Here is a 13619-nt window from a genome sequence, read left to right on the forward strand (position 1 = left end):
GCAGCCAACAGCTTTGCAGCAGCCACTCGAAGCTGGCATGAAGAAGAGTCTAATGTGGCTATGATTGACACTGCAGCTCAAGGCACCACTGAGCTAGATTAGGAGAAGATTAGTACGCACAACACTGGCTCACTATGCACGTGGCTGCTGGGAACAGCAAAGATCTCCGGACTGGCATTCAACCAAGAAACTTGGAGATTGCTAACCAGCAAATGGAGTTAATTTACAGCGGGACTAGAGGCTAGCTCATCTCTGCCTGCAGGCACTGTCTAAAATATGTAGGATGCTGTCAAAAAAAGGGATGTACTTTTTCCCACCTTATTGGGAAACCATCCATTTATAAAACGACAGCATGAAAAAAACAGCTACTGCTGTTTTGAAGGAATGGACTTTTGGGAGCTTCCTTAACTTTTATTTCAGCACAGAACTGATGAAATAAAACTGAAACAATCATACTGAAACTGAGACAATCATAGAGGAAGACAAATTACCTTCTAAGTATGAATATTTACTCTGTATGCCAGCAGCACAGAGTGTAGTCTTGACAATGTGATTTCTACAAACAGCCTGCAGTGAAGGCACCAAGCTCTAGCAGCACTGGCAAGGTCCCCTACCCTCACTATTTGTTTAAAATTTAATTTTTGTTTAAACCTGGAGGCTGAATGCACTGAAAAATGAAATGCTGGCTCTCATCCTGCTAGCTTTACTTATCCATGTGGGCTCAAAGCATCTACTTTGTAGCACAGCCTGATCGCCCAATAAAATTGTTTAAAGAAGGGTGGGTTCTCCACAGCCATTGTAATCTACCATGCTAGGTGATGCAGGTATGTAACAATAGATTAGTGGGAGACTGACAGGATGGGTAGGACAGTGGGGAACAAGACTAGAGTTAAGAAGAAAAAAGGTAGAAGAAATATGTGTCTGATGCACACATGGAATCAGTGCATGAAGTAGACAGATGAGAGATTTATATGTATGAGAGTGTGGCTGGGTTCAAATAACACTGGGTCAATGATGGAGCAATATGTTGTATGAACTTGCTAATCCAGTCCAAGCCCCATCCAGTAACTTATCCTGGAAAAAGAAATGGAGTTGTAGAGTGGCTGAAAAAAAAACCTAATCACAGTAAATGCAGAGATCTACTGTTTGCCTGATCAACAAGGAAGCAGCTATTGACCATAATAAAACCTTACCAGCATTCTCCTGGCAAAAAGGCTCCCAGAATACCAGCCAGGACTGAAGAAAGTGAGAGTGGGTACTCCTCCAAATAGCAGCCTTTAAGCTGGTTAGGGTGACTCTGTGCTGCCAGATCAAAAGTATAGAGTATGGCTTGATTAGCAGCTGATTGCATTAAGAGTATTTTCTGGGCATCATGTATGGATGACAATCAGGGTTGAAGGGATGTACTATCTCAGATATTAATCTGTGTGGGTATGTGTATGCGTATGCAAACAGATGTTTGTGATTTCAAAGGAATTTTTTTTAAGATGGAACTTAGATTCCAGGTTGCCTTACCAGTTGTAATGCAACTTGATTTTTAACAGGTCAGGTTTTCATCTTTCCCAAGCACAGAGAGCAACCTGGAATGAAGTTGTGGTGGCTCTCTGTGCTTGGGAAAGGTAAGCTGCAGCCAGGCAGAAACACTTCTCGTCCCATTTCCCTCGTTTCCCTGACTACTCACACGCATCCAGGCCAGCTTTCCAGCTGCCTGTGATAATTGAACCACACCCCGATATTTTCAAGGACACACCGAAGTCCAGAGGCAGCCTCACCCCACCCAGGATCTTAGCTTAGGAAGGCAAACATTAAGACAGAGTGGAGGAGGAGGTGTGTGGAGGGAGCTTTTGTATAAGAGGAAAGCCAACAAGCAAATGGGGAAGCAGAGGCAACGTCTGAAGATTGGCAGCTATTACAAGCAGACAAGAGGACTATCATTCAATTGCCAGGACCGCAGGTTGTGGTGAGCGGCATATCCCAGTGGGAGTCCTGCCTAGAGCTTGGAGTTTTGCGAGGAGCTCAGTAGCAACCAAAAGAGGAACAACCACACTGAAGCAGCACCTTATCTCAGACCAAGAATATTTGGAAAAGGGCAAAGGTTGTATGCTACCTTACAGACTTTATATGTTTATATAGACTTTATACACTTTATAGACTTTTGCTTGAACTAAGTATTAAAGACATATTTACATGACGACATCATCTTGAAAGTCCTAGATGGCTGGAAAGCAATAGTCTGTTGTTGGGGAAGGTATGTGCTGCAATAAAGGATTTTGTACAGATTTGCTATGCTGTGGTGTGTCCAGTCCTTGGAAAGCAAAGAAACCTTACACATGGGATGGCTTAAGACTGATTGTTGCTCGCTGGGACAGCAATTTTGTGAAATAGCACTGTCCTCCCCTTCACATCATTTAGTATAGGATCCATGATACTAGCTGAAAATCCCAAACATAGCCACTAGTTCTAAAAGGGGAACTCTCCACAGGCTTGTAGAGGGAGATCCTGGAGCTTGACTTTGCAAACATAACTCAATTTAGTCTTTTGAAAGGAAAAATGAGGGCAGAAATATTGAATAATAGGCAATTTCCAAAATCTACATGTTCCACAGCAACTGAATCAATATAAGATTTTTCTTTTTACGCTATTTCCATTTATAAATCATTTTATATTGTCATCCATATCCTCACTCAGTAAAACAGTAAAGTAGAATGGAGAGGAACCGGAGTCAGGTGATCGTAGTTTACCCTGAAGTACTAGTATAAGGCTGATATACTGTATATTCTTGGAGGGACTCCTACATTAATACCTGTAAAGTATTTTCAAGTGGTTGTGAGATACTAAGAAAGTTTTTATGGAATGGTCAGACTCCTAGATTTTCTTTATCAACTTTTACATGAAGACTGAGGTTTTAATTATCTTCATTTTCAAGTATACCACTGTGCATATATTTTGACCTCCATTGCTTCCTGCAATGGAATGATTTATTTAAAAAAACATTATGGGCACAACTATAAAGCTATTATCTTGCCCCTTTAATCTCTTGGCAGCCCTAACTTTGTTTTTAGTTACAATTCCGTTGGCATCCCAGACAGCAGGTGCAGCAACAGAGAAGCAGGGCCTGCAGGCCTCCACACACTCTCATCTCACAAAAGTGGGCAACAGTGAGCAGATTCTCAACGAGTTACAGAAGACTGCTCCACAGCAAATACCCAAGTAAAGTATCTCTTGACTGTACAATTTGGGCCTGATACATTAGTTTCATCCTAAATTATCTATTGGGGTATACTGTAGTGATTAAGGTGTTAGACGCACCAGGGAGTCCCAGGTTCAATCAGCCCTGAGTCAGAGAAGTTCACTGGGTGACTTGCAGCAAATTGCTCTCTCTCAGTCCAGCCTAATAGGAGGAGGTAATGCTATGTGCACTACCTTGAGCTCCTGAACAAAAGACATGATAGAATATAACAAAATGAAATGTTTTGAATTTAACTTTTATTCACAATTGAAGAGTTGTATGAAGATTTGGGTAACTTGTGGATAATTTGGAATAAATTGGAATATCCTGATTTAATAAAACAGTTTGGTCTGATTTAAAAAAATACTATTCATCCAAGTATAATATAGGCTGGCTTTCTAATTCTCTCTGTTGGAAGTGCAATATATAGCTAACTATCCTTTTGACATACCAGCCACCCTGCTGCCCACCTGGATCCCTATTTGAGCTCCTCAGCCTAGGGCTGGTGTTGGAGTATCCCCACTTGACGGTGTTCAGGGGAGTTCAATCTCCATGGCCTGGAGGGTGGGTCAGGGAAAGAAGCACATATACTCCATGGCAACCATGGGTTTGTCCCAGTAACCTCTGGCTCAAAACACATTGGTGCACATATGTCAGACCTTCTTTTTGATTAAGAGCAGTTGTGTTATGGTCTGAATATGGAGAGCATTATATCTAGCCCATTGTTGTGGTCAGACCACCTTCTAGTCCACCTAAGGAATCTGGAGGGTTTCCAGAGGGCATTTGTGGAGTTTTCAAGTGATCTGGTTGGCAATTCCAGTGATTATCTGATTACTCTTTGGCAACAGGAGGTCTCCTAGACTCTCAACAAAACTGTCCCCAAATGGCCTCTTTTTGAGTACTGATCCTGGGGTGCCCCTTGAATTATTGAGGAGCCCTAGGAGATGAAATGACAGAAATTATACACAGAGCACCAGTGGAGACACACCAAAAGAGAACCTAACTGAGCATGAGGACAGCAATAGTTCAAGACATCATGAAAAAGACTTGTACTTTCCCTCCTTTATTGCACTGGTGGAATGTCAGCCAGCAGCATACAAATGCAGCTGTTATTATTAACAATAATATTAACTTTTTTCCTATGGACTTTTTTGTGCTTTTTCCCTACACTTCAGTTACATCTGGTTTAGCTGGTTGTTGTTATGTGATTACTGTTTTCTTTTTTATATTATTTCATTGCTTTTTAACTTTTTTAAAGTCATAAATTGTATAAATAAATGAATATTTTTAACATCCCTTTGTCTGCTTTTTTTTTAGTTGATTTTTATATCTTTTAATGTATTTATTGTTTTAGTCTTCTTGTACGCTGCCCAGAGTCACTTGCTGGTGAGATGGACAGCTATATAAATTGTATAAATAAATAGAGAAATAAAAAATAAATAATGTGGTTGGTTTGGTTTTGGCCTAGCACAACACAGCTGCTGTAGATATAACACTGTATGACCCAGCCATTAGGGGTTATTCAAACCATGGTTTTACATGAAGATGACAAAGTCACAATCAACTAGACTGCCCCAGCACTTAATTATTATGACTTAAAGAAAACTTTACCAAAGTATATCAAATTCTGTCCTGTTTTTGCCTTGAAAAGATTGCTTGAAGTTGAAGGAATTGAAAGTTGGTTATTGAATGTATTAGGAACGGTAACACATGTGCGAGAATAAATGGAATGCTTACCAAATGCTTATTTTGTCAACCATAAAATCTCTTCCAAATGAGCATTCAACAATCCTGCAGCTTTGATAAGCACCTGTGGGACACTAAAAATTTACTGCAGTTGCAGCTGTTATAACCCCCCTAAGCCATTCTGCCAGACAGCACTGGCTGAAACAAGCAGCACTCAGCAATGTTCAATGGCGTCTGCTGATCTGTTGAGAACAGCAGACACACCATATATAGATCTGTCACTGGTACAGGCCCCGAAGTGCTCATGGGTTCTGCCAGTTCATGAAGGTAGCTCCCTTTGTGCAGCAGGCTTACAGTGAACAATTTGAAAAGAGACAACAACACACAAGAAGAGGTCGAGTTCACTGGCCAGGTATCTGACTGGTGATTCGGCAAAAGCAATTTTGGGCTGATGACAGCAGCCATGTTCATTTGTTAATTTCCAAAGAAAAAGAGAAATGCTTCTCGTATTTGAGCAATTATCAGGAAAAGTGAAAATGCTTCCTAGATTTCACTATGTTTGATATCTAGCGGCTCAATTACCTAGTTCTGGATCTTATCCATCTCTTCTATTTCCTTTAGATTCAGAGCAACCAAATATATATAATTCTTAATGCAGAAATTCTCGGTAAGGTAAGGTAATACTCAGTGCCAATGGATGATTTCACAAATAACTTCCTTTGTAAACTCTTTGGCTGTTGTCTGTGATTTAATTCACTGTATGATTCCTGAGCAACTATAAGCCTCCCTCAAAACCCAAACAAATGATCAGACATATATATCAAAGAGCAAATCTTTGGTAGGTTTCTCAAACTGATTTTAAAAATGAAGGCGTCAGCAAGATTTATCCCTACCAAAGGAGGTTTAATGAGTGGCAGTGACCTTATGTGCCAAGGGTATTCATCACTACACAAGGATAAGGCACGAATCCAGCAAATGCAATGTTAAGAGGTACAAATGTCAGGACCAGTTTATTTGGAGATAACCAATTAAGAATGCCTATCTCCAAATAAAGCAGTGATTTTCCTATACAAAATGCCATGAGAGCCTCTGCTGGTTTGCTGACTGAGCCACTGGAGAATAAGCTGTGTCATTAAGGGATGGATATGTACAGAAACAGCTCAAAGCACAGCTGATAGGCAGCTACTTAAGAAAGTATGCAGAAGGGGATAGCAGAAAGGCTGCTGTGAGTTCCAGATTCTGATGTTTCACATCAGGTAAGAGGCTACATTATTATGAGCAAAGAATAGTTAATGGTCTGCCCAGAAAAGTGACCAGGGAATGGCTTTTTTAGTTAAAACACTACTCTTAGGCTACTCTCCTGATCATCAGTCAGAAATGTTTTATAGTAAGATGCAAGTTAATTACTGCAATATTCTATTTTTTCCTATGGGGGGCCACTGACCAATTGATTGGAGGCGGGAATGGCAGTAATTGGTGTTTGATAAATTTATTGTTTAATCATCACATGCCATGGTGAGAATATTTTGAAGGATTCATACAACAGAATATTTTTATAAAATTAAATTCAAATGGAGCATGAAGTAGGAGCATATCAAATAGGAGCATGTGGACTAAATGTCCACATTTCTAGGGTTAGAAGACAAAAGAAACATTGTAAGGCCAAATGTACCAATGACCAGGGGAGCTGAATATTCAATTCCCAGCTATTCCATACTAACCATTATTTTTACAAGTTCTATTTTATCTTATCTGTAATTAGGAGAAAACACCTACTTTATATGTTTAAGGCATGATCTCAAATAATCATCAATATTCAGAAATACGTCCCTTATCAGATTTTATTTGTGCCTAGTCATTTACATAACATGCACAAAATACATGACTTATTCCATTCTCCATGAAATTGCAGAAACTGGATTACTAATCCTCGATGCATAGTAAAAAATAATTTATGAAGACTATCAACGCAGGTCAATTACCAGTTGAGCAAATGAATAGTGAATTAATTATCTGTATAAATAAGCTTGATTAAGAGCAGGAAGATTTGCACAACTTGGTTTTGTTCCATTATTCTTTAACTAAATAAATCTTACAGATCATGTAAAAGTAAAATAGAACTTCCTTCAAATTGAACTCAATTCCTGATGACTTCATGAACTTTCCATGAAGTTTGCTTCACAACAGTATTAGTCTGCCACTGACATCTTCAGGGATGTTTTTTGCTCCTTCTGAATCTAGCCTCCAACCTTGGTATTCCTTGTAGAGTACTAGGTACTCTAGTACTAGTAGGTACTAGGTAGGTACTAGGTAGGCCTGGTACTAGGTAGGCCTAATCCTGCTTTGATTCTGAGCCAACACAAAACGAGCCAAGGTACTAGGTACTAGGTGCTAGGTAGGTACTAATCCTGGTACTAGGTACTAGGTACTAGTAGGTACTAGGTAGGCGAGGTACTAGGTAGGCCTAATCCTGCTTTGATTCTGAGCCAACACAAAACGAGCCAAATGCCTTTAAAGTAGCTTTTAAAGTAGTACTTCCCTGAGTATGTAACTTGACCCATATAAAGACTGCATGATTAGGAGTTCTTCATTTTCTGGTGCTTTTTGCTCTAAGTCAGAAACACACCACTATTATTATCTAGTCTCTTTGAAAAGCTCTTTCCTTCCCTAAATGTTATTCCTAAATTCTATTCTCAAAGGCATTTTGTCTGCATACCAATATTATTAAAAATGATAGAATGTGCTACCTTGTTCAGTATTAACTCCTGATGGGTATTTTTGCTTCTACTGTACAGGGAAAAGGAGGTGGACTTCAATTAGAAGCACTGCTTTAATGTAAAAGACAAAAAAAAAAAAGAATCTGTTCCATGACTAGATCTTTTAATTCATTAACCATGCCAGATTATTCTAAAGAGAAGGTGAGATTATCTCCAAGTGTGTTAGAAGATACAGAATTGTAATAAGGGATAGTGCCATTCTATAACCTTTCTAAACAATTCAGATGAGAAACGCTCCTAGAACATGAAAATATGACATTTGCATAATGCATCTTGATCACAAGGTACTGTTGTCTTTGGCAAACAATGTAAGTATGTTTGACACTACCACAAACGTTACTCTTTATGGAGTTTTTCTCACTAATGACTTGTTTTACCCTACTGACAATCACAGCTAGACAATACCCCCCCCAAAAAACTTTTTCTTCTAATACTAAGACATGACTGACGAAAGCCAATCCAGGAGAGATATGAATACAACTTAATATGCAGCTCTAGCTTTATGTAATGGCAAAGCATTTCAGGGATGATGAAGCTGATTGAGTGATGACAATTTGAGTATTCAATAGCAAGAGCTAATCACATATTTCAGCCATCAAGCATCGCTTACCAACATATTCAGAGAGGAACACAACAAAGAATGGAGTGACCAGGTCATTAATCCCTTGCACGTAGCCGCTGGCTGGGTGTCGGATGGCCCAGATAAACAGGATTCGTTCAAAGATCTAGAGAGGAAGAAGGAAAGCCAAGTGCTTGAGTTAGCCATGCCCAGGGAAAGAGAAAGAAGGAGGAAGCCTGAACAAGTGCAGGGGAAGAAAAGGGTGTGGTAAGAGTTAGAAATGCATAGTGACTAAAGAAACAGCCAAGCTTGAGGTTCTTAGCAGCAAAAGAAGACTCAGCATACAGTGTACCTGACTCCTAGGATGCCATGTGCAGGAGAAGCCAGCAGAAATTCAGAATTATCATCCACTTAGGTGAATATTCTGCACTGAAAACAGTTTGCCTACCCTTTTTCATTGTCTGCCTGATTAAGAACCCAGAGGGTTACAAGCTGAAAGGCAAAGGAGATGCAATTTGGGGATTACCTAGCTTCACTTCCTCCATGGACACACATTCATGGATGGTAACCCTGAAGTTGTTTCAACCCAGATCTGCAGCCATTGGAAGAAAGGAGCAGCTCTGGGGAAGGTCAGACTTCTTCCCACCTCCTCAACTTGTTTTCCTTTGCTTGCAAAATCAAAGTTGCTTCTTCTTAAGAGGAGGAAAAAAAACATACTGGCCAATTAGTTAGTTTGCCTGCTTGCTGGTTCAAATATTTCAGCCAAAGGGAGCAAAAGGAACCGGGATGGCAAATCAGTACTTCATTTTTTTTAGAAAGTATGTAACAATTTAGACTGTGACAAAGATCAATTTTACTATTGTGAAATATGTGTATTTAAGGTTGCTGCTTCATAGTAAACCTCTCAACAGTTGCATAAGCTCAGCCTCACCTCCACTACCACATTTCTGGCTGCTGGCAAGACAGAATTACACAGGGTTATTGTCTACATTCATGTGTCTCTGTCCAAATTCTGTTTTTCTTTGCTGTCTTAAAGGAACAAAGATGGAAGAGGAAAGGGCTAGGACTATTCAAACTATAAGATCTTCTAGATATTGTGGTTTAAGCTGATTTGAACTCCAATGTATAACATGTAAATTAATATTTTGCTAAATGTATCGCCGGTCTCTATAACTGATTTCTTTCAAGCATATGGTTGGGGGTGAACACAGCTCCAGAACAAGTTTAATGCATGTCACACCTAGTTAAAAAAGCAGGTGACAAAGGATGGGGAACAGCACTACCCGACATCCTGGAGAGGCCCTGTCAGTCAGAATACACAATATTGGGCTAAATTCACAAGTATTCTGATCTGGATTAAGGCAGTTTCCCGTTGTTCTATTTCAACATGTCTCCCACTTCTGCCATATAAGAGTCTTTCCAAAGTCACTGCATTTTGCAGATGCCATTACATCTAATGTTAAAAGCTCCTCATTTTCTGCAGTGAAGTTTCTTATTTATACGTTATGGATTAATATAGGGAACAAAAGACCTCATTGCAACTATCTGGTAAGGTTGAAATTCATGAACCTTAGGACAAGGCTACTGCTAATATGAACACAGCAGCCCCAAAACACACTGTCAAGTTCAATAAATCACTTCTGCAGAATCAGCAAGGCCTGACAGACCATACATTGCAGCTCCTTGACAGAGTTGCTCTAGAATTCTCGTTTCTTTCAAATATAAGAATAGGGCTCAGACTTGAGGTCCCTGAGGGGTTTTCTAGTTGCACCCCAGATTCAGAAACATTAACCCTAGCATGTTTCTAGCCCTCATGGTGATTTCTGTGATTTGAGAGAATTGACATTCTCTAGAATGCATGTTGTTCACATTTCATGCAACAATAATAATTAATGAACAGCTTCTCTTTTACATTTGCATCCACAATGACTGAATTTGGTAGGCAAGCATCTGAAGTCTGTTGTTTTGAGAATACAAAATCTTGACGGAGGTATTTATTGCTAGTTGTAGGAAACTTGTTGCGGAACAAAATAAGCAACATCTCAGTGCCCTTGGTATAAATTTCCTGACCAGTTTTTCTTTCAAGAGTCTGCACAGGTTATTTTGTAACTTTCAGGATAGTCAGCAATGGCATTCAACATAATTGTGACAGATAGCTCTCATTAATCATACTTTGAATGTGGCCGTTGGTTTTGCAGCACTACCACTTACATTAATGGTTAAGTATTCTAGCTCTTTAGCTGATCAAAGCTTTTAAACAGTATGCACAGGCCATTGTCTGCTACAAGGAGAAAAGGGGCACACACCAGAAAACAAGCCATGACAATGTGCCTATTCATTTCAAGGCCAACAGCACAAGACCTTGTTAGGTATTTATTTATGCTCCATAAACCTGAAGAACTGAATCAATCTATTATGGTTTTAGACAGTCCTTGCATTAGTAATAATAAATTCCTAAACCCAATCAATGCTGACTCCTAAATATAGAAAACCATGTCTCTGTGCTATACCCAAGGGTTAGGAATGGATTAAGACCACTTAAGCTTGACTGAAACATCATGATTTGCAGGCATCAGTAAATAATCAGTAGAATCAGACTGGTCAAAGCTGATGATTTATAGCTTATAGCATAAGATAAGTTATTAATATTTGGAATCTGATTAGTCCAGCCAGAGGTCTACTATTTACAACTCTACTACTAAGATATTTTGTGTTCTTAGGCAAGTCACCACATTGCTCCAGTATGGATTTAATGCCGTTCTGCTGCAGATATACACTGATGGGGCACTTAAAAGTCAGATTACTCCTTAAGGGCACTAGTTTCTGTTCAAGAGTTTCTAAAAACACTGACTTAACTTCTACAGTGCCCCATCACTGTTCACAGAGAACATCTAGAAAGCCCAGTTAGAGTTAGAGTCCTGCCTCTAACTCATAGAAAACTCCTGGATATTATTAGCAGCCTCAGAAGACCTATTCTGGATACTTATCACTGAAAGAAAGATGGAAAATGCCTGGAGATGCTTTGGTTTTCATGCCTTGGTTTTAAATTCTCCTTGAAAGGTGTTCGAAATGGCATATGGTCAATTCTTCTTCATCAGAAAAAAAATCTTTCCAACTGCACTGGTCTTATTGTTCTGCTAATCTTACTTTGATGTTAGAATACTGTCTATTCTACTAATGTTTTCATATTTTTCTGTTGTTATATTGGTTTGTAAGCTACTCTGGGAATCCTTGGATAGCATAATATTGAAAATAATATCAATGCATTATACCCTTGCAACTAACTAAATATAACTGTGCGTAGTAGAAGCACTTCATATCTAGTGCATTCTAAAAGGTTATATATATGTATGTATGTGTGTGTGTGTGTGTATGTGTATGTGTATATATAGATATATATGGGGAAGTAGCATCCAGTTCCCACTCTTTTTGTTGCTGCATGTTTGCAATTTCATGCAATATTTGGATATATTGATTCTTATGAAATTCCATTATTGGACAGTATTGAAGCTGCCTGGCTGCAGACTGAAACGTTAGTATATTTCTTCCTTCTGATTTGCCTGCAACATCTAGTAATATATCATATATGATGCAATGTCATTGTGTTACAAATTTCTTCATCCCCACAGCAGAGGCTGGTAAAATAAAAGAGGACAGGAAACAGAATGCAACGTTATCCTGTCATACCCTTGGTATTAATGCATATCCCTAAGAAGAAAGAGACAGGGAAATATTTACCCAGTGGCAATGTGCATTCTTTTATAACTTCATCACTACTTCTGCATTTCCCAAATGGTGCACCTAACTAGAATATTATTAACGTACTCCTGCAAAAATAAACCTGCCTGCATTCTTTGGAATGATTCATTGTCGCCTTATCTTTTTTGGTGGGGAGGATTTTTTTCCCTACACTTTCTTAATATTTTTTTCTTCTTTTAATGTATTTTTGTATTAGGTTCTTGTATTATTTTATTTGTTTTATATACTCATTAATAAAATTATTGGGAAAAAAAGGAACGATTCATTTATACTGAGCATAGAATTTGCATTTTGCAGATGCAGCATGTAATACCACACAGCCCCCCAACTTTTAGAGTGGAAAGAAAATCCTTTAAATTTTGATTGATTTTGTGCAATTTTTTAAAAAGTCTATCAGAACAGCCCTTGAATACTACAAGGCAGCTAACCCTAGAAAAGTGTTTCTCAACCTCGGCAAGTTTAAGATGTGTGGACTTCAACTGGCTGGGGAATTCTGAGAGTTGAAGTCCACGCATCTTAAACTTGCTGAGGTTGAGAAACATTGCCCTAGAAAATCAGTAATACATTGGACAAAACAAAACCTTCAGTAAGTATCCTTGTCCACCAACATTAAGAGTTAAATGGCATATCAGGGGGAAAAAACAAACAAACACCTCTTCTCACCTCTTGAACTAATGGTTGCTGGAACAGAGGGATGAGGGGATTTGTCCGTGGAATGTCTATATGGATCTGAAAAGGATTTTTAAGAAAACAAAACACAGATATTAAGGACTGCAAACTAATCTTGCAGTCTGCAAAGATAAAGCAATATTTTTATGGCCTGATCAAAACAGTACAATAATTGAAGACAGAGTGATGATACTGATTCATAGAGGACCAACATTATAGCATGTTCTTGCTCGTCCAACTAAACAGAACCGATGGCTCAAGAAATTAACATATGTTAATGAACCAGCACAAATATGTGAACTAAGCAACAATGATCCCTTCAAAAAGAGTACCCTAGAAGAGCTAGGTAATTCCAATAAAAGAGAATATATGTAGCTCAGGGTTGAACCGTGGAGTTCTTGGTGCTTTCTGAGCTTGGTTTGCTTGCAGATGTTTCATTGCCCAACTAGGTAACATCCTCAGTGCTAGGGAGTGTGGGGTTTGCGCTCTGTTTATAAACAGTAGCTTGCCCTGCCAGTGTTGGTGCGGGTGGGGTTTTCTCCTTGGTAGTTCCTTGATTAGCGTATTGTTTTCTGCTTGATTGTCTGGTGTTAATCACTGCTTATCTGGGTGTAGGCTACTGGAGAGGATGCGTTCTAGTCTTTTTGTTTCCTTCTTAGCTTTTTTATTGTTTCTTTTGAATGGTGTGTAAATGTGGTTTATCTTTGTGTGTCTATTGATGGCTGATTTGTCTGAATGCCAAGTGTCCAAGAATTCCCTAGCGTTTTTGGATTTAGCTTGGTCTAAGATGCTCCACAGTTTCCCAGTTGAAACTATGGTTGAGTCTGTCCATGTGTTGTGAGATTAAGGAGTTTTCATCATGTCTTCTGACTGCTGTTCAGTTGGTGTGGATGCGCTCTGGTAGTCTTCTGCCTGTCTGTCCTACATAGTGGCTGTTACA

At 39.1% G+C, this 13619-nt stretch overlaps 1 protein-coding gene across 3 annotated transcripts in view; it reads right to left on the minus strand.

Moving 5' to 3' along the window:
• Positions 1–13619, minus strand: part of TBC1D22B (TBC1 domain family member 22B) — a 50797-nt gene that overhangs the window by 24255 nt on the left and 12923 nt on the right. For all 3 annotated transcript variants that reach the window (XM_088128487.1, XM_025171393.2, XM_007435572.3), the window contains 2 exons: positions 12674–12739; positions 8303–8417 (listed from right to left, as the gene is read on the minus strand). In XM_088128487.1, the coding sequence (XP_087984613.1) occupies positions 8303–8417; positions 12674–12739 (181 nt within the window). The remainder of the gene's footprint in view (positions 1–8302; positions 8418–12673; positions 12740–13619) is intronic.

Source organism: Python bivittatus, unplaced genomic scaffold (assembly GCF_059951505.1).
Source record: "Python bivittatus isolate LINGU-HERP-01145 unplaced genomic scaffold, Pbiv_v1 ctg000700_np1212, whole genome shotgun sequence".
In the NCBI taxonomy this organism is placed as follows: domain Eukaryota; kingdom Metazoa; phylum Chordata; class Lepidosauria; order Squamata; family Pythonidae; genus Python; species Python bivittatus.